Below are 17,965 nucleotides of genomic sequence, written 5' to 3'. Positions count from 1 at the left end.
CAACTAAATGGGAAAAGATTACAGGCATACCCCGGTTTAAGGACACTCACTTTAAGTACAATCGCGAGTAAGTACATATCGCCCAATAGGCAAACGGCAGCTCGCGCATGCGCCTGTCAGCACGTCCTGAGCAGCAATACCGGCTCCCTACCTGTACCGAAGCTGTGTGCAAGCGGGGAGACTATAGAGCCTGTTACAAATAAATTATTTACATCAGTTTTGCAGGTATATGACGATTGCAGTGCAGTACATGCATCAATAAGTGGAAAAAAGGCAGTGCTTCACTTTAAGTACATTTTCACTTTACATACATGCTCCGGTCCCATTGAGTACGTTAATGCGGGGTATGCCTGTACTGTGCTTTAATAATACCTTCACTATCAATCCTTTAGAATCCACCATCCATATCTTCTTTATAGCCACATCCGTGGGTGTCCCTTCCTTCTTCATTGCCATAACTATTAGGTCAGCTATCCCCATGGCAGCCTTAAAAGAAAACAAAATAGGGTTATTCTAGAAAAAATGTATGTCAACTCATATCCAGTAATATTCAGATATGTTGCTATAAATTAGACAAAATAGTTGCGGATAAGTTATGTGCTAGGCAATGAAGTTTGTTCAAATATGCATTCCTTGTTACTCCCAAGTACAAAAAAAATGAAGTCTACTGCACTCTACAGTAGGTATAGTAAAACAATAATTTTATTGCATCAAAAATATAAAGTCTACAAAGAAGAAAAGTAGCACAACGTGGCAAAAAATTGTAGACGGTGACATTTTGGGCATAAAAACGCTCCATCTGGCCTCAAAAGTAAGTTTCTGTAAAGGTAGAAATGGGGTGACTTGGCAGAGGGTGGGCGCCGGGTCGTGACATCACTGCAATAAAGTATCAATAGTAGCAGTGTCAAAGACACGTAGCAAGGGACAGCCTAATGACGTCGTGGGCACCTCGTCAGCTGTCAGACTGTTGCTTGACAATTGTATGCTGTAGCGTTCTCATGTAAACAATCATCCAGAAGTGGATCGACAAGGGCTGAAGATGGTGATGATGATATACATACAAAGAAAAAGATATCAGTGCTACAGTGTGCACTCAATTGTGTATCAGTGAAAAAGTAAAGGAAAAATAGACCTATATGGTAAGTGAATGCTAGAAAGTGCAGGCGGTATCACTGATTGTGTAAAAAGAATTCATTCAATATGCATAAAAATATAAATATTGCCCTCACGGCATAAACCATCCAACTAATGTGATGAAAGTATTTAATGTGGTATTGCTGCGTGATAATGGCTTCTAGCAATCAATATATCGTGCTACAGTAAGTGAAATAAATGTATTGACAGCTTATAGAAGGATACAGAGTTGCTTTCCAAGAGAAACCAATTAAAGCTGCAGTTCAGTCAATATCCTGCATGTGTGTTTTTTTTTAATAAATCAGTTCTGTAGTGAGAAAAAATACTTTTAGCATTTTCTATTTTTAAAAAAACAACTTTGAAAGACCAATTTTCTTGTATTCTATTTTAACAGCCATTTGCTAAGGCACTGCCCCTTCATGTCCTGTCACAAGCCCTGGCACACCCCTTTGTCAGCCCTGCCCTCCCTCTAGCACATGTCAGTGCAGGAATGCTCATGAATATTCATGAGCTTCCACTGACAGACAAGCAGAATATAAACAGATCCCTTCACTAATTATGTCACCAAATTTCGACCTATCAATACATGGAGAACGAATTGACTGGCAGCTATACAGTTCTTTAGGTAATTAGAGATTGCACACATAAAACTATTGAAGTAAAAAAATAAATAAAAAAAAAAAAAAGACTGAACTGCAGCTTTAAGGAGACTGATTATAATAGCAGGCTCCAAATATGTGTGTATAAAGGTATTATATTTGGGTTAATTCGGGAATTAGTATACACTCCACTATAAAATGTAATATTGAAACATATGGAATAAAATAGTGACACATTCCACTTCCATTGTCACATTCAAAGTTACAAAAAAAAAATGGAGTAAAGATCCTCAAAAACCACTCAGGAGTGATCAAAATAGTAAAAGATAATATATAAAAAGGACACACGGGTGTTAACTCGTATGTGACAAAAAATGCTCCTCAGAGGTGGAGTCCAGGTGCTGTTGAAATCTCTGCACCAACAGTGGGTATATCCCCCACTGAGGCACAGGGGTAGATTTTCAATGGGGTAGGTAGTGCATGTTGAAATTTCTGCACCGATATTCTGGTGACCGAATAGGGTGATTCACTCCCAAATCTCAATAATGCCAATAGTCAGACTGATGGCAATTCAATCTCTTCATGGGAGAGAATATGAGGCCGTTTAGGAAACAATCCCCACACATGGAGGGGATTGAATGAATAGTGAGGTGCAGCAAGGCACGAATGGGTCACTCCATGATCCCGTCAGCAAACGAATACCAAATTGGCGGAAGCATTGAGGTTACTTACTGATAAATTCCAGAATAATTGTGATAGCAAATTATGAAAATGCTAATTAAGTGTGCACTGTAACAAAATGATACATCATCTTTAATAAATGAAGCCACATTATGGTAAGAATTTTCTCTCATGATGAAAGTCAGAGTACCTCTCCTGCTCCTTGGAACAGTACTGTGTGATCAGACAGCTTGTTCTCAGTTAGACGCAAAGCTGCAAGAAGCCCAGCAACAGCCACTGCTGCAGTACCTGAAATACAAGATTGGAAACGTATAGGATAAGAACCTTACTTTAACATAAGAATGATGGTAGAAAAATAAGCACAAATATAATGTTTCTGATCTTTTAACTGGTAGCCCAATATCATCAGTCAACTGCACTATTCAGCAATATGTGGTCAGAGCCATTGCATCCATTTTAATTAAGCAATGATCCATGATGCACTGAAACACTTACAGGTTTCTTTATGGTTTCAGAGACCCTCAACCAGACCAGAAATAAGGTGACAAGCACTGTACATTTCTACAAGTTTCTAGAACGTATCACATTTAGGGGGTAATTCTATATTATCCAAAGTGACGGTTTGGGGCATTTTCGGCAGAATATCCCTATTAAAGTCAATATGGATTTTTGGGCAAACGTCCCGAACAGCTGCTATGGATAATTTACATGTACCCCTTCAGTGCCATAAGCATTGAAGGTTGTAAAGGGATTATGGTTTTAAAGGAGTTCATACATTAATAGGTACACACATCTTTTTCATTCAAACTATTTCAATGTTTTCTATCTCTAAGTTCTAAGATGGACACTACTTATAATTGTATCATTTATCTTCTTCACTATATACTTGAAGAAGAAACCTAACTTAATTAGCCACCTATAAGTGCCGGTGTAGTTACAAAACAATATGCGAGGTAGGTTGCCACCTGATTCCTCTTACAATAAAGAAAATGTCTGCTAAGGAAGGTAATGCAACCTGTTTCCTGTTATGTGTTTGCTAACACACAGATGCCCCATGTACTGTATATCATTAAGGCTCTAGGTAGGCTTTTCATTGTTGCCCAAAGCATGTATCTCTTCTGGAATAAGAACTATAAAAGCGTTAATGATGTTGATGAATTACAGGCTTTATGCAGCATATTTAATCAAATCTAAAAATAATATCATTGATAATGCATTGAAGACTACATGCAGCATTAAATAAAAGATGGGCTAAAAGGTTGGTGTTATTCACACTCTAACTGCACTCCTACCGAAAGTAAGAGGTGTGAAATCTTTCTAAACTGGATACCCCCTCAGCTTCCATACCACACTACAGAGTCCCTACATCCTACATGCATGTCATTGCCCATCACTTGGTGCATAGGGTTGCAAGGTGTTCAGTTTTGAACCAGAAAGCCCGGTATTTTGCCCCTGCGTCCGGTATAAAATGAAAGTTAATACCGGACATGTATGTGTCCATTATTACCTCTCTCCGAATGCGGGGGGGCCGGCAGCCGGTCAGACCAGTTGCCGCCATGCCCGGCTCTCTTCCGCTGCAAGCTTCTCTCTCCCTGTCTGTCCCACGCCGAGGTGCTGTGACGCTGACGCGCGCCGGGTCCTCTGACGTCAGCACCAGAAGTCAGCTGGGCTTCCGGTGCACGCCAGTGTGAGAGGGAGGCCCAGCATGCGTCAGGCTCAGACACCTCAGCGTGGGACAGACAGGGAGAAAGAAGCCTGCAGCGGGAGAGAGCCAGACATGGCGGCAACTGGTCTGACCGGCCGCCGACCCCCCCCGCATCCACTGCCCCCCTCTGCAGCCACCGCCCCCCACCACCGCAGCCACTGCCCCCTCCTCTCTGCAGCACTGCCCCCCCCTCCACCTCTCTACAGTCAATGCCCCCTCCGCACTTCCGCAGCCATCGGCCCCCCCGCAGCAACCGTGCCCGATACCATCCCCAAGGTAAGCCTGAATTTGATTGGGGAGGTGGGGGTATTTTGTATATGTATTCGGGGATGTGGGGGTATTTTTTATATGTATTCGGGGGCGTGGGGTTATTTTTTATATGTATTGGGGAGGTGGTGGCATTTTTTATATGTATTAGGGGTGTGTGGGGGTATTTTTTAAATGTATTGGGGGGGCATGGGGGTATTTTTTATATGTATTGGGGAGGTGGGGCTATTTTTTATATGTATTGGGGAGGTGGGGGTATTTTTTTACATGTATTGGGGAGGTGGGTGTATTTTTTATGTGTATTCGGGGGCGTGGGGGTATTTTTTATATGTATTGGGGTATTGGGGGGCATGGGTGTATTTTTTTATATGTATTGGGGGGGATCGCATCTTTTACCATTGTGTCCAGTTTGTTTGGACAAACCACCTGGTAACCCTATAATGGTGCACAATGCAGTTAAGGCACAAGGACAAAGGAGCAGTAGTTCCATAGTGCACACTTTAAGGGAACTTTCTAGGTTTTAGCAAGAGGCTAGCATTTTCCAAGAAAGACCTGAGCCACACACATCTACAGTTCAGAAAATATGGGGCTGACACAAATAAATAAATGTGTTTCTCCTGGAACATGATTTCTACATGTAGGACTCCAAATACTTACGAAATGACTCCGTGGTTGGTATACGCAAACTATTCCCCCTGCGCCCCCCCTGCCCGCTCTCCCCCTCCTGCTTGCGCCCTTGGCTCCGGTGTCAAATGACACTGGATTGTCATGTGACGTCACGTTGTCATGGCCACGGTGTCATTTGATGCCGGGTTGCCATGGCGACGCGTCACCCAACATGAAGGTAAGTGAAGCTACAGAGGCCTCGCCCGGCCCCCAGGCATTTAATTTACATGCCTTCGGGGAACTGCGTGAAAAAAACTTGAAATCCTAATTTAGGATTAAAAGAAGAATCTGAATATAAAATGTCTCAAAGTCATTTCAGTTAATAGTTTTTTCAATAATAGGATTGATTTTCGAGGTGGATAACAGAAGCAAACGGCGCCCACAGGAGCGTCTGTACTTATACTTTAAAAAGTTCAATGCCAAAAATGTCTGCTCACGCAACAAACATGGGGAATAACTTACATTTAAATATCATTTTTAAATTGATTTGACTTAATGTTTTTAATTGCTGACGAAGTTATTAAAATTCTGTTCATTTATGTTGATATTCATGTTTCCCGGTCATGTCTTTTTAATTCTAATGATTCGAATTGTTCCTTAATCAATTTTTCAGTCAAATTAATGTTTTCCTCCATCAGGAAGGCCACAGGTTGCCCCCCCTGTTCTAAACCATGGCATACATAGAATAAGGCCACGCATAGATCTGTGCACTTGGCTGCAGGAAATTGGGGAGGCGATCGGAGGCGATGCGGGGGCGTGGCGAACGTGTCACAGACTCACCACAAAGATGGTTCACCCTCATTGGCTGAACTAGCTCACGTGACGCTGACGTCACGCGACTGCAGCCCAAAATCACAAATTTACTTGTCTGATCAAAATGTAGCAGCGTCAACGCGCTACATCGCCTCATGGGGCAGCGGGCACTTGAGGAACAGCAATAGGAAAACAGGTAGGTGTCTCGAACGTGCACGCGCACATAGCGACGATGATGCCACCATGAGCATAGCCTTAGATTCTGTAAATCTCTACCAGAATGTATTATATTTCCCATAGGGCGATATCAATTTTCAAATGAATATTAACATAATGTATTCTTTTTTTTGAGCCATTTCCGTATGCGCATTGCTTTAAAATATACGCAGAGAAAGGAGTAACCGACTAGCCTTGGTAATTGAAGTTTGAGAATCTAATTGGATCCAGTGTCAGCTCCTTGTATCCTTGATTGCAATATATTTGGGGAAGGGATTGCATTGTAGATTATTTCTAGAGTTCCATATACATGGCAGACATACTGTAGGAAAGCAATGTTTAAAGGATATTTAAATCAAATATTCAGCCAATCGTGAGTTTACACTGTATTTCCCATGCCCATTAGATTTTTCCCCAGGGCAAATGTATTTACCATATGTTAGCTGCAAGCCCCTCCAGCAATAAAGGGTATAATTTAATTTGGAACTGCAGCTCCAGGATTTTAAACACTGCCAGCTCAATTCTTAACAGGTTCCCACACTCCCATACTCTGTCCTCACCTTACACACTGGCACATGCAGCTCAGTCTGCACATTAGCTGCAAAACTGTGAGACTTGGCACTTTGCTGCTTTAGGCCGTGCACATGGTTTTGACAGCCCAATTTGCAAGCCAAGGCACATTAAATAAAAAATATAGTCTGAATTAAAGCCACTTGGTAAAATAGGTGGTTTTTATTTTAATAGAATTGGGTCTTTATTGGAAAAGTGCGTTGTTGGCGCCTCGGGCAGAAGAAATGGTAAAGGTGAAAAAGATATAGGAGAGATTCACTGAGAGCCGATGCTGGATATCGGACCCTGATCTGGAGTTAACTCCTATTCAAATTAAGGGAATGTAATGCCGGATCGGGGTCAGATTTCCTTCATTGGAGCTTCGTGAATCCCAGCCATTGGGCATTTTTTTACTAAGCGGTGCTAAGCCGTAAGGCACCTTACAGACATACTTCATATGGCCTTTTATCTTTAGATTGATTCCCAGAAAAAGCAAGTTCTTAAGTGGCCCTTTTGTCTTTAGATTGATTCCCAGGAAAAGCAAGTTCTTAAATGGGCATTCTTAAGAATGTTTGCAGGTTGCATTATACGTATCATGACTATAATATGATGTGTCTTCTATCTGTGCATAATTACTGTAAGGTTGCATCACTAGATGTTTAAGATTGATGCACTGTAAGTACTGTACAGTATATCTTTTCAATTAACTGATTATTGACGGCTAATTGGTTCCCTTCCCAGCTTGTTTAAGCTACAGTACAGTAATTATATAAAACATGATATCTCTACAATACAGAGGTGATGAATGATAGCTTGTACAGAGTCTTACCGTGTAACAAAGGATAAAAAAATATAAACATTGCAGAATAAAGATAGATATAAAGGTTACAAAGTGATCAAATAAAAGCAATACAAAAATATACCCTTCAATAGTTACTTGTTCTTTTGTTTTATCTTCCTTCCTATTTTCTTAATAATGTCCACAAGGAATTGGTTTCACAAAATATTATCTGTGTATGTACAGTATATTTTTATTTATATAGTGCCCTCAATGTACAGTACTCAGCCCTTTACAAAAGACAAAGCGCAGTACAGGGGATAATACCCGGTAATATAATATGTGCAACAAAATTAGACAATAGGAAAGGAAATCCTTGCCCCAGAGAGCTTACAATCGAAGTGGTATATTGGGAGACTTACAGAGGCAGCAGGTTATGACAATTAACCCTAAAATCTTAGACCTATCAACATATATTTTAATTAACTTAAATATTCAAGAAACATTATTTTTATTTTCTCTCTATTTGTCTTCATTTAAAAGTACCCACATTTGCAGAAGAGGATGACAGCACAAGTATAACGTACGATAAAGACGCTCCTATTAAAACTAGCTTTACCCCTTCCCCTCCCTCCCTCTCTCTCCTTACATTATAATTCTTTTGTTGTGTTTTTTGTCATATTATTAGGTTTCACTTCTTCAGACTGATATTCCAAAATAAAGGTTTAGGGGTTAAAAAGGTTTATTAACCTCTTAAATGCAGTGAGAAAGTACGGCAACTTCAAAGCTAGCACATTATACGTTAGTAACATTCGTAAACAAGCTCAGTATTATAATAACAAAGGAGGGAGAGGGAGTAGGTGGTATGATAACTACTTGTTGATCCAATAAAAGTTATTATTATTATTATATTTTATTTGTGAAGCGCCAACATATTCTGCAGCGTGGTACAATGGGGTACAGAGTTATGTATATTACAAAAACATAAACAGTTACATAGAGGTGAGGACAAACGTTCACAAACAGATACAAACAGTTAGTGAGGTAGTAAGTAGTTGATATGTTACAACAGTGGTTCCCAAACTGTGCGCTTCACCCGGCGCCGGGTCTCCCTGTTGGCAGCGCCGGAAGTAGGTTGGGTTAGCTTCCGGCGAGAGGGAGGCCCGGCGCGCACTGGAGGAGCAGCACCGGGAGACAGATGTCTCCCAGCAGCACTACCACCCCCCCTCCCCCGGGCCAAAATCGCCACCCCCCGGCAGTGTAGAGCTGCTTTGTTGTGTGTGTGTGTGTGTGTGTGTGTGTAGAGCTGCTGTGTTGTGTGTGTAGAGCTGCTGTGTTGTGTGTGTAGCCATGTGTAAAATTGGTGTACAGATCTCTCTCATGCTGGCAGTAATCCTGGTAAGAAGGCAGGGTTGCCAGTAACTATCATAGAGGTTTGCCCTCAAACCCTGGTGAAGTGTCATATGTAGCACAGGACGTGACAGCATGCTTTGTGTCCACTGTTAGTGACACAGAGGTGGGTCTTTCTGGAGTCTATATATTACACAGCACTGCCTAAAGTTAGTGAGTTCTTAGTCAGTTCTAAGAGTGTGAGGTTCAAGGTTAAGCTCTGCTGGTCAGAGAGGCAAGTGACAAGCTGAATACACACTGTGTCCAGGGACCTGGCACAGCTGGTGATCTCCCTTAGGGGAGAGGTGGAGAGCAACTCAATTAAGAGAGGAGGTACCTTCTGCATGGAGTACCTCATCGAAATGAGTGGCTAAGTACGACCGCTATGATGGGCAGTCTGCCAAGTAACATGCTATTAAAGATGCCCTGGTTCAAGAGATCCTTCCTGAGTGAGTTTGGAGTTATTCCCCAGGAAGATGCACCAAGGAGTTCCCCGTCAGATACTCCTCCCTGCTGCCGTAGGGATCCTGATGGGGTGGAGGCGCTGTACCAAATGTGAGTAGGACTCAGAACACTACCTCAGACGCCTGTCATGGTGATATTCCACATAACATCAAGCGGGAGACTCAGGAGTCCTGTTGCCAGCAGGTGCACCATATATTACACAGACATGTAATGGGAGCAGATTACACCCACAGGGGCCAAGCTGAGATTGGGTGGGGGTCTGACCGTTACATGTGTGTGTAGAGCTGCTGTGTTGTGTGTGTAGAGCTGCTGTGTTGTGTGTGTAGAGGTGCTGTGTTGTGTGTGTAGATGTGCTGTGTTGTGAGTGTAGAGGAGGTGCTGTGTTGTGTGTCTTAGAGCTCCCGTGTGTGTGTGTGTGTGTGTGTGTGTGTGTGTGTGTGTGTGTGTGTGTGTGTGTGTGTGTGTGTGTGTGTGTGTGTGTTATAGATATCTGCAGTGTAAGCGTATATAGAGGTGGTTTCATGTATTTACCATTTTATTTTAATAAAAAAATCTATTGCATTGCATAGCGTTGGATAAGCCATTCGTTGTAAAGTGAAGCGTTGTAAAACGAGGACTGCCTGTAATGCCCTGTTCTTCGGGGATTATTACTTAAGTAACATATATACACTGTACTAGTATATGCTGCTGAAACTTGAAACCTGAGTTTTTTTGCCTATACGGCTGCTGTATTCCAGGCATCAATGAAAATATTGAGGCCATATGATAGCGGAGGAGTAGAATCTTTATAAAACAGCTGTGATTTGGTTTTTTATTTGGACTACCCTGGTGCTGTTTTTGAAATAAAATACAGTCAAATCTGTTTCAGATGCCTGCAGAATTCAATTATTGTACAAGCTAACTTAGAAAAATATAAACCTCTGACAAAAGGAACAAGTGGACATTAAAATGAACTCGCTTCTCCAGGATCTGTATTATCTTTAATATCTGGATTCTTAATCTTGATGCTCCGTTTTACGTCTGAAGAATGGGACTAATTTTGACCCTGGGGCAGAAGTCTGATTGCCACCTCCCCAGCTCCCTGCACTGGAATAGACATTGAAGCTACCTCAGTTGATACAGTATGCTATTTTTTCATTGTAAAGCCTTGTTTATGTCTACAGTGGATTTAGCCTTTTTCCCCGTTAATAAATACTCTGTTGCTTTGCAAATGATCTGAGTGCTGCCCGAAATTACTTTGTATTTTGTATTATATATTGATTGTTAACAAAGATGTGTGTGTATACTGTGCTAAAAAAAATAATCACACAAAAACAGTTGCATCTTTAGTGACTCTAGTCCAGTTTTTTCAACGGGGGTTCCTAGAAACACATGGATTCCGTGGGCATCCTTAACGAGTTCCCATTTATATTTTTTACCAAATACTCGCTATTAGAGAAGGTCGGGGTTCCTTACAATGCATCTGATCACAGACTCGCTATTAGAGGGGGTCGGGGTTCCTTGCAATGCACCCGATTGCAAACATGCTATTAGAGAGGATCTGGGTTCATTACAATGCATCCGATCTCAGACGCGCTATTAGAGAAGGTTGGAGTTCCTTAAAATGCATCTGATCTCAGACGCGCTGTTACAAAGAGTTGGGGTTCCTTACAATCCATCTGATCTCAGACTCACTATTAGAAAGAACAGAACAATGATATACAGCACACACTAGAAGGCAAAAGAATATTTGCAGGGTGCAACGGACTACGGAGGACCCAATACCTCCAATATACAATATAAATAACACAAAGCCCAGCACACACTGTCTTTAGATAATAGAACAAATGAGAAGGGATAATGCCAAGAAGAAATGTAATGACATTTAATATGCTATGTAGTGAGCCCATAGAACTTTGCAACTAATATTGACAGATTTACTATAAATCATTCTTCCTGTTATTACACAGGTTATTAAGAATTTATATTAGCGTTAGGGACCCCTGATATGTGGTCTGCCGTGCCATTGGCTCAGGGGCTTACAACAATTTTGGCCAAAAATGTCAAACTAAAAGACCATTTACTTATTAGATATTTATACATATATATTTAGGCACTGTACCGTGTATGAGTCTCACTGGATGTGCTAAAACTGAGCTTTGTCTGTGTTTTATGTTCTGTGTCTGGTTTTAAAAAAGACATTTAATATGCAACACAAACCACCAGTATAAGAACCACACCCACTACATCAAAAATTGATAACATGCAATAATAAAACAGGCAAAAACAAAGGGAATATTTTGTGTTATTTATATCACTATTAGAAAGGGTTAGGGTTCCTTACAATGCATCTGATTTCAGATGTGCTATTAGAGAGGGTTGGGGTTCCGCAGAATTTCACAATATAATTATAGGGTTCCTAAATAAAAAGAAGATTGGAAACCACTGCTTTAGTCTTTAGTGTTTTACATCGTATTTTGGTCACAAAGCACCATTAAGGAGATTTTTCTAGAAGAGGTATTTTTGCTCGGTTAATCATTTGTTTTGTAGCTATATTATTCTGGTTATCATGCTTTGTGATAATCAGAATATCATCCTAAACCCACTGGCAATTAATAAATCCTCAAGATTCTTAAACTATGGTGGTAACAGTACTGTATATGGGGGAAAAAAATTATCATCAATATAAATCAATATGTCATTGAACCTCTCTGACAGACAAAAGAACAGATCCTGCGCTCCTACCACATTGGGCTAAAATATACTAGTGACATGTTTACATTTAGAACCTAAGTTTGTGTAACAAAAGAGTAATTTGGTTGCATCTTTTGATCAAAATATGATTCAAGTCTGCCAACCTCGTCAAGGTAGACTCTGTTTAGCTTGTACCTACACTGAATATCTAATGTCTGTAAAGTCTTAGGGAATGTGTGCACCCACATTTCACCTTTATAATAACGGAACTCCGATACTGGCTTTGGCCAGCTTTTAATTGCACTAAATTAAAAAAAAAAAAAAAAAAAGCATAGGCTTTAATTTATTTAACCCCTTCAGGGCACTTTCACATATTTCACTAAGTTCAGTTCACGGGACAATTCTTCTTCTGAAACAGGCTCTGGCACACTCCTTTTTGAGTCCTGCCCCCTCTCTAGCAGTGCACCAATTGTATCTAGGTACTGCCTGGTCACATGATCTTCCCCACAGAACTTTGCATCTCTGGTCCTCTTCTGCTGGACTGACAGCCATTTAGTGAACCCTGTATCTTTGCTGATTAATCACAGCAGAACGGAACGTTCGGCAATCTAGCTAATCACTTATCTTTGTGTGTCTTGTATTCATGCACATATTAAATGGAGAAAACAAATAAAATGCAAAAAAAACCCGGCAGCTTAGACTGCAGCTTTAAAACATAATTGTTGTTGAGTAACGCTGGCTTTTCTGCTTCCGTAGTGTAGATGTAGGCACCTGTTATGTTTGGTTACAAAGATTATATAAGCCTCCTGCTTTTCAGTAGAAGTGAGTTTTAAATGTGTATATGTTTATGTATAGGATACAAATGACTTCCCTGCAATGTTATTCCTATGCGAAAGTACTTCCTGGAAACTACAATAACCAGCATGCCTTGCAAGGGTGACAAGATGCAGTTATGTGCCTTTCTACCGTACCTGGAGCTGATTTGTCAGTCTGCAAGTCTGTAGCTTGTATTGCTAACCCTATCTACAGTATTTATAGTCTCCTTAATGCGCTGACCTTATTAACAAATTCATGAATACATTATATATTGTGCAACCCTCCCTGCCCGGCTCTAAATGAGTTTACATTGAGTTGAATATATATACATGGCTGGTTTCAGTCTCTTATACCTTTTCAGGGTGCTGGGTTCGTGCACGCTGCACCTGAATACGCAGATAGAATAACGATGGGCGCCAGGAACTTTTATAGTACAAACAAAAGCTTTATTCACAGCCATTGATTATGCTCTACATACAAAATGTACTTCACTTCAAACATTAACTGGTGACAACTAATATGGTTATTCAGGGCTTCATCCACTTGGTAGCTCTCACTCATTAGCTGGGGAGATACTTAAACGTGTGTCCCTTAGTATTGGTTAGATTGGCAATCTCCTGTATAGCATCAATAGTGCCCCATCTCACGTTGGCCACAGTGGTGGGAGTACACAGTACTCCTCAGGGATCAGTATCCCATCACTCTGTGCACTGCCTACCTCGTCCATGTATATTGGATTGGGAGTTTACTAAGGACCTGCCGGTGGGGCCGATCTGATTATGCTACGGAGCTTATACTCTGAGAACTCCAGCTAAGCACATGCTCATTCTCCTTCCCGAATGAGAAAAATCTTGGGCCATTAATATAGGCACTAACTGAATTGGTTATGTTCCCTAACTGAAAACAATAAAGGTGACAAGGCATCCTTATACATATAACTATACACAAACATAACTCACAGTGAGGCCCTCTTCAACTGCCATCCCAAGGAACCTTTAATCCCTTTTTGAATAGTCATCCTGCATCACATGAGGGGCAGGGAAGTAACCCGAGTGAAGTCACACAATTAACCCCGTATACTAGTTGAACCCAAAGGGGAAGCTACAATTGTATGAATGTATTAATAAGGTCAGCTCATTAAGGAGACTATATATATATACAAATGTCCTCTCCGGCTCTGTCTTATCCTCCGGGAACCGCCTCCCCTCCTCGCACACACGCAAGGCGCGCACGCGCACTTCACCCGGCTTTTTTCAAGCATTAGTGGGTGGGGGAGGGGCACAAGATCACGCGCGAGCAGCCGGCGGACAGCACAAGGAGCAGCCCTGGTGAGCGTATTTCAACCGGAGACTGCCTCTGTAGATAGGGATAGAATTTTCCAGAAGCATCCCGTAAGAGGCTTTATAGTGAAACACATTGGGTTAATTCTCATAGGAGGCGAGTGGCAGACAGTGGCGAGTGGCAGACTGCAGAAACAGATGAAAGGACTGGGAGTAACCCTATCCAGGTACTTGGTGACGTCAGCACAAAGGCGGAGCCTACTGCACACGAGGAAGGCAGAGTCCTTCCAAGCTCAGCGCAGAGCTTCTCAAACCTACCTTCACAAATCATTACTATGATGCTGTTACCAACAAATAGATGTTTGTGAGTGAGATACCTTTCTTTTTTTTAAATGTTTATATAAAAAAAGATGACATGCACTGTGTTCCCGTTTTTCTTTATATGAGATACAGTATACAGAGGAAAGAAGAAGAAATACCAGGGGAGGGTGGGGGGAGGGGGGAAATTACCATTGCATGCTCTTGATCAAATACTTACATAAAAGAGTGCAATACTTTACACCTCAGAATTTAAAAATGTAATTAAAAAACACGCTGCACTAAAGCTTTCGATTGTGTTTTTCCCCCTATTTTTTGTGCTTGAAGCTACTACAGTATTTGGAGCATTGGGACATTGTTTCAACTATATAGTGGGGTTAAAGAGGCCTAAAGCTGCACAATATGGAGAGATTACATAATTTAACATTTGTGTGAACTATTTTCATATATAGAGGTGTATGCAATAGATAATGTGTTAATAATACACAGTGTTTCAAATATGTATGAATAATTTAGGTACTTTTAGGGTGATGTAGGGATCTTCTGCACTTTCTTTATTTGATAGATATATAGCAGGGATTTATTTTCTTACCTCTGGATGGTGCGCACAGGAGCTCCGAGTCGTTTTCTCTTTGCGGCGGACATCTTGGGGTGGGCAAAGCCCTTGTGACTGGTTCTCCATGTGTTGCAAAGGAAGAGGCAGTTCCTAGCTAGGAGGGGAAGGCATAGGATACACTGAAGGCCATGTTAGGCTCTCCCAGGCATAGGCTGGCCCTACTAGGCCCCAGATAGGTCCCTGAGCAACTTTTAGATTGTTAGGGTGGTTATAGATATAGGGAACCCCCTATAGTGATAGATCCTTTTAGAGTCTTCAATGACTGTGACTGCCATCTGTGAGACTCAAAGCCGGATCCAGGGACACTGTTGTGCAGTGCCAGTTGTGAGGAGTAAGGGGATTGTTGTCCGAGACCCTGCTGTGGAGGACAATTAGCCTGTCTCCTCAGGAACTCAGGCCACTGCTCACAAACTCCAAAAAGGTACAAGGGCAGCATCATATTGAGGGGTAGCGCTACTCAACTCTTCAATGGCCCCACCAGTGAACCAGTAGTGGGAGGACACATAGAGTAACCCTGGGTGGGCGAGACTATCACTGAGAACTCCAGTGCTGGAGACATGAGCAAATTTATGTTTATGTAATTAATGTCATATTGTATATATGTTATGCTTATGTTACTTATTGTTGGTAAAGTTATATCTATGGTTCCGGGAACTAGTTATCCCAATGTCACCTTTGGATCTTGGAGTGCCTGTCGTGTTTTCATATATATGCATTTATATATATATCGCATCATCAGTCCTTGTCGATCTACTGCTGGATGAAGGCCTCCCCAAAGATATTCCAGGTATTGCAGCTGCAAGCCTCTCCACCATTTTGCTTTAACAAATTTTCTTATTTCATCCTCCCATCTCACTTTGGGTCTTCTAGGTCTTTTAATCTCTCTTAGAATCTAGAGTACCATCTTTGTCCAACGATGATCATTTGCTTACTACCATTTTAATGTCTTCACCCTTGTGATGTCAACGACTTTTGTTTGGTTTTGAATGCACACACCAAAAAATAATTGGTATGGTGCTCCCACACTAATCATATAAGTAAAATAAAGGTGGAAAAAATAAAATAGTAAAGTATGATAGAAATGGGATGAAAATTGATCAACACCTCCGGTGAGGACTTGTTTCCATAAGTCCTCTAATACAGCCTTTTCTCCTCCAAGATCCAGAAGGAGCAGGTTCACCCCAAAAAAGAGAGAAGGCAATAATCGTGTAAACTGTGTTGTAAAATGGATACTATTGAGTTAAACTTGGCTCTTATAGTTGCTCACTTACTATAAGACAGCAGTATTAGTGCAGTTAACCATTAATGGTTGTGTGACTCCTGGATGCTGTAACGGTGTTTGGACCCGCAGGTTTTAAAGGCAGTGCTGATGTTTCCCCACATGGTCAGATGTAGTCCCAGAGCAAAAGTATGGCCTCAGAATAAAAGAAAACATATAGTGCAGACCAATACTAGACAAATGTTTAGTGCAAACATAGGTTTTGAACGCATTCATTCTTTTTCATGTCTCTTCTGGTAATACCCAGCATACAGCTCTCCATACTTTTTTGCGTTCGCTGAAGCTTCTGACTTATCTTTGCATTTATGGTCCAAATTTCACATCCATACGTGAGCACAGGCAGAATACACTGGTCGAAAAATTTCCTCTTTAGGTACAGTGGAAGGTTTCCTTGACATATTGTTTCTTCCAAATGCGCTCCATTCCAATACGCGGTTTGGTTACCATTGTTCTCCTCGCCGCGAGTCAGTAGGAGGCACATCATTGTTTGCAGCTTACTATTGGACGGCTATTTAATGCTGTAAGGAAACACTGGTAACTACTGTAAACTGCTCAGAATCTCGGGAACCAGAGGTGTCCCTGGGGCTGATTAATATAGGGTGGGTTAGCTCCACATTAGCTCCGATTAATTTGGCTGCCTGCTGCGTTAACTTTAGAAACTTGCAGTGGGGATGGAGATCTTCGTTTTTTATTACCTAGTTTTCCTACATACTAACTTCAATAATAAAAAATAGAACAAAATCTAATTGTTGGAAAATATATAATCATGCATCCGACAAACAACCCAATAAAGAAGCATTCTTTATTCATGAGTTAAATGCATTAGTCCATTACAGTTTGCCTTCGTACCCTTCATTCCTGCAGGTGACTGCACCTACTTCTTAAAGTAATATCTAGCTGCTTTCTAGTGTTAAGATATTGTTTGTCATCTCAAAGTTCCCTACCGTGGGTCGTCGGATGTGTACATTTTTTTTAACGTCAATATTCCGCATGCACGTGATCTTTATGATGTCAGCACTGCATAAATACAGAATTTGGAGATTTTGACAGCATGAACAGCTGGTGAGAGTCCAATAAAACATTCCCAACTGCACATATTGCAGCAGCTGTATCTAGGTAAATATGTGTGACATCTGTATTATCCGCACATAGCCCATTCATAGCACCATGGAGAACTTATAAAAAGTAGCAGAGGAAACTATAAAGAAATAAGGTGTTACAAATATGCAGCTCACTGATGTTTAAAAGGCTGTGGGGAAAGGAGATGATCCAGATATGTCTAATAAAACTGGTAAAGGGTAGAGGTGTACATAGTTTTAAAAGATGTCCCTATTGACATAGTCTATTCCATCCTGTTTTTTTTCTTTATTTATCTGACAGTTTCTGTGCATATTAACATAAGAAATTATGAGGCTCGCTATTGAAGTTCACAATCAGTGGGGACTATTGTACAGCACAAAGCTATGCAGTGAAACCGCAATTTATAAGATTAATCATTTATCTCTAAATGACTCCACTGGGCATATGCTGTACTGTATTTCCATGCTTAGGTTAACCTGTTTTTGTACTGTAGAGTATGTAAGAGACCTGCAAAGCACATACTAAATGTAGAAGTTTTTACTCCAATATACCCTTAGACGGGGGTGCTCAACTCCAGTCTTCAAGCCCTCCCAACAGGTCAGGTTTTCTGGATATCACAGCTTCAGCATAGGTGGCTCAATCAGTCCCTGCTTCAGCACAAGTGGCTAAGTCTTCAACTGAGTCTCTGATTGAGCCATCTG

At 41.1% G+C, this 17,965-nt stretch overlaps 1 protein-coding gene across 1 annotated transcript in view; it reads right to left on the bottom strand.

Annotated features, from left to right (window-relative positions):
• Window positions 1-17,965, bottom strand: part of ME1 (malic enzyme 1) — a 352,953-nt gene that overhangs the window by 41,891 nt on the left and 293,097 nt on the right. The window contains exons 9-10 of the mRNA XM_075597942.1: window positions 2,605-2,702; window positions 373-486 (exon numbers count right to left, since the gene is read on the bottom strand). Of these exons, the coding sequence (XP_075454057.1) occupies window positions 373-486; window positions 2,605-2,702 (212 nt within the window). The remainder of the gene's footprint in view (window positions 1-372; window positions 487-2,604; window positions 2,703-17,965) is intronic.

The sequence above is a fragment of the Ascaphus truei genome, chromosome 4, assembly GCF_040206685.1.
Source record: "Ascaphus truei isolate aAscTru1 chromosome 4, aAscTru1.hap1, whole genome shotgun sequence".
Classification (NCBI taxonomy): domain Eukaryota; kingdom Metazoa; phylum Chordata; class Amphibia; order Anura; family Ascaphidae; genus Ascaphus; species Ascaphus truei.
This window is presented reverse-complemented; position numbering and strand designations above follow the sequence as displayed.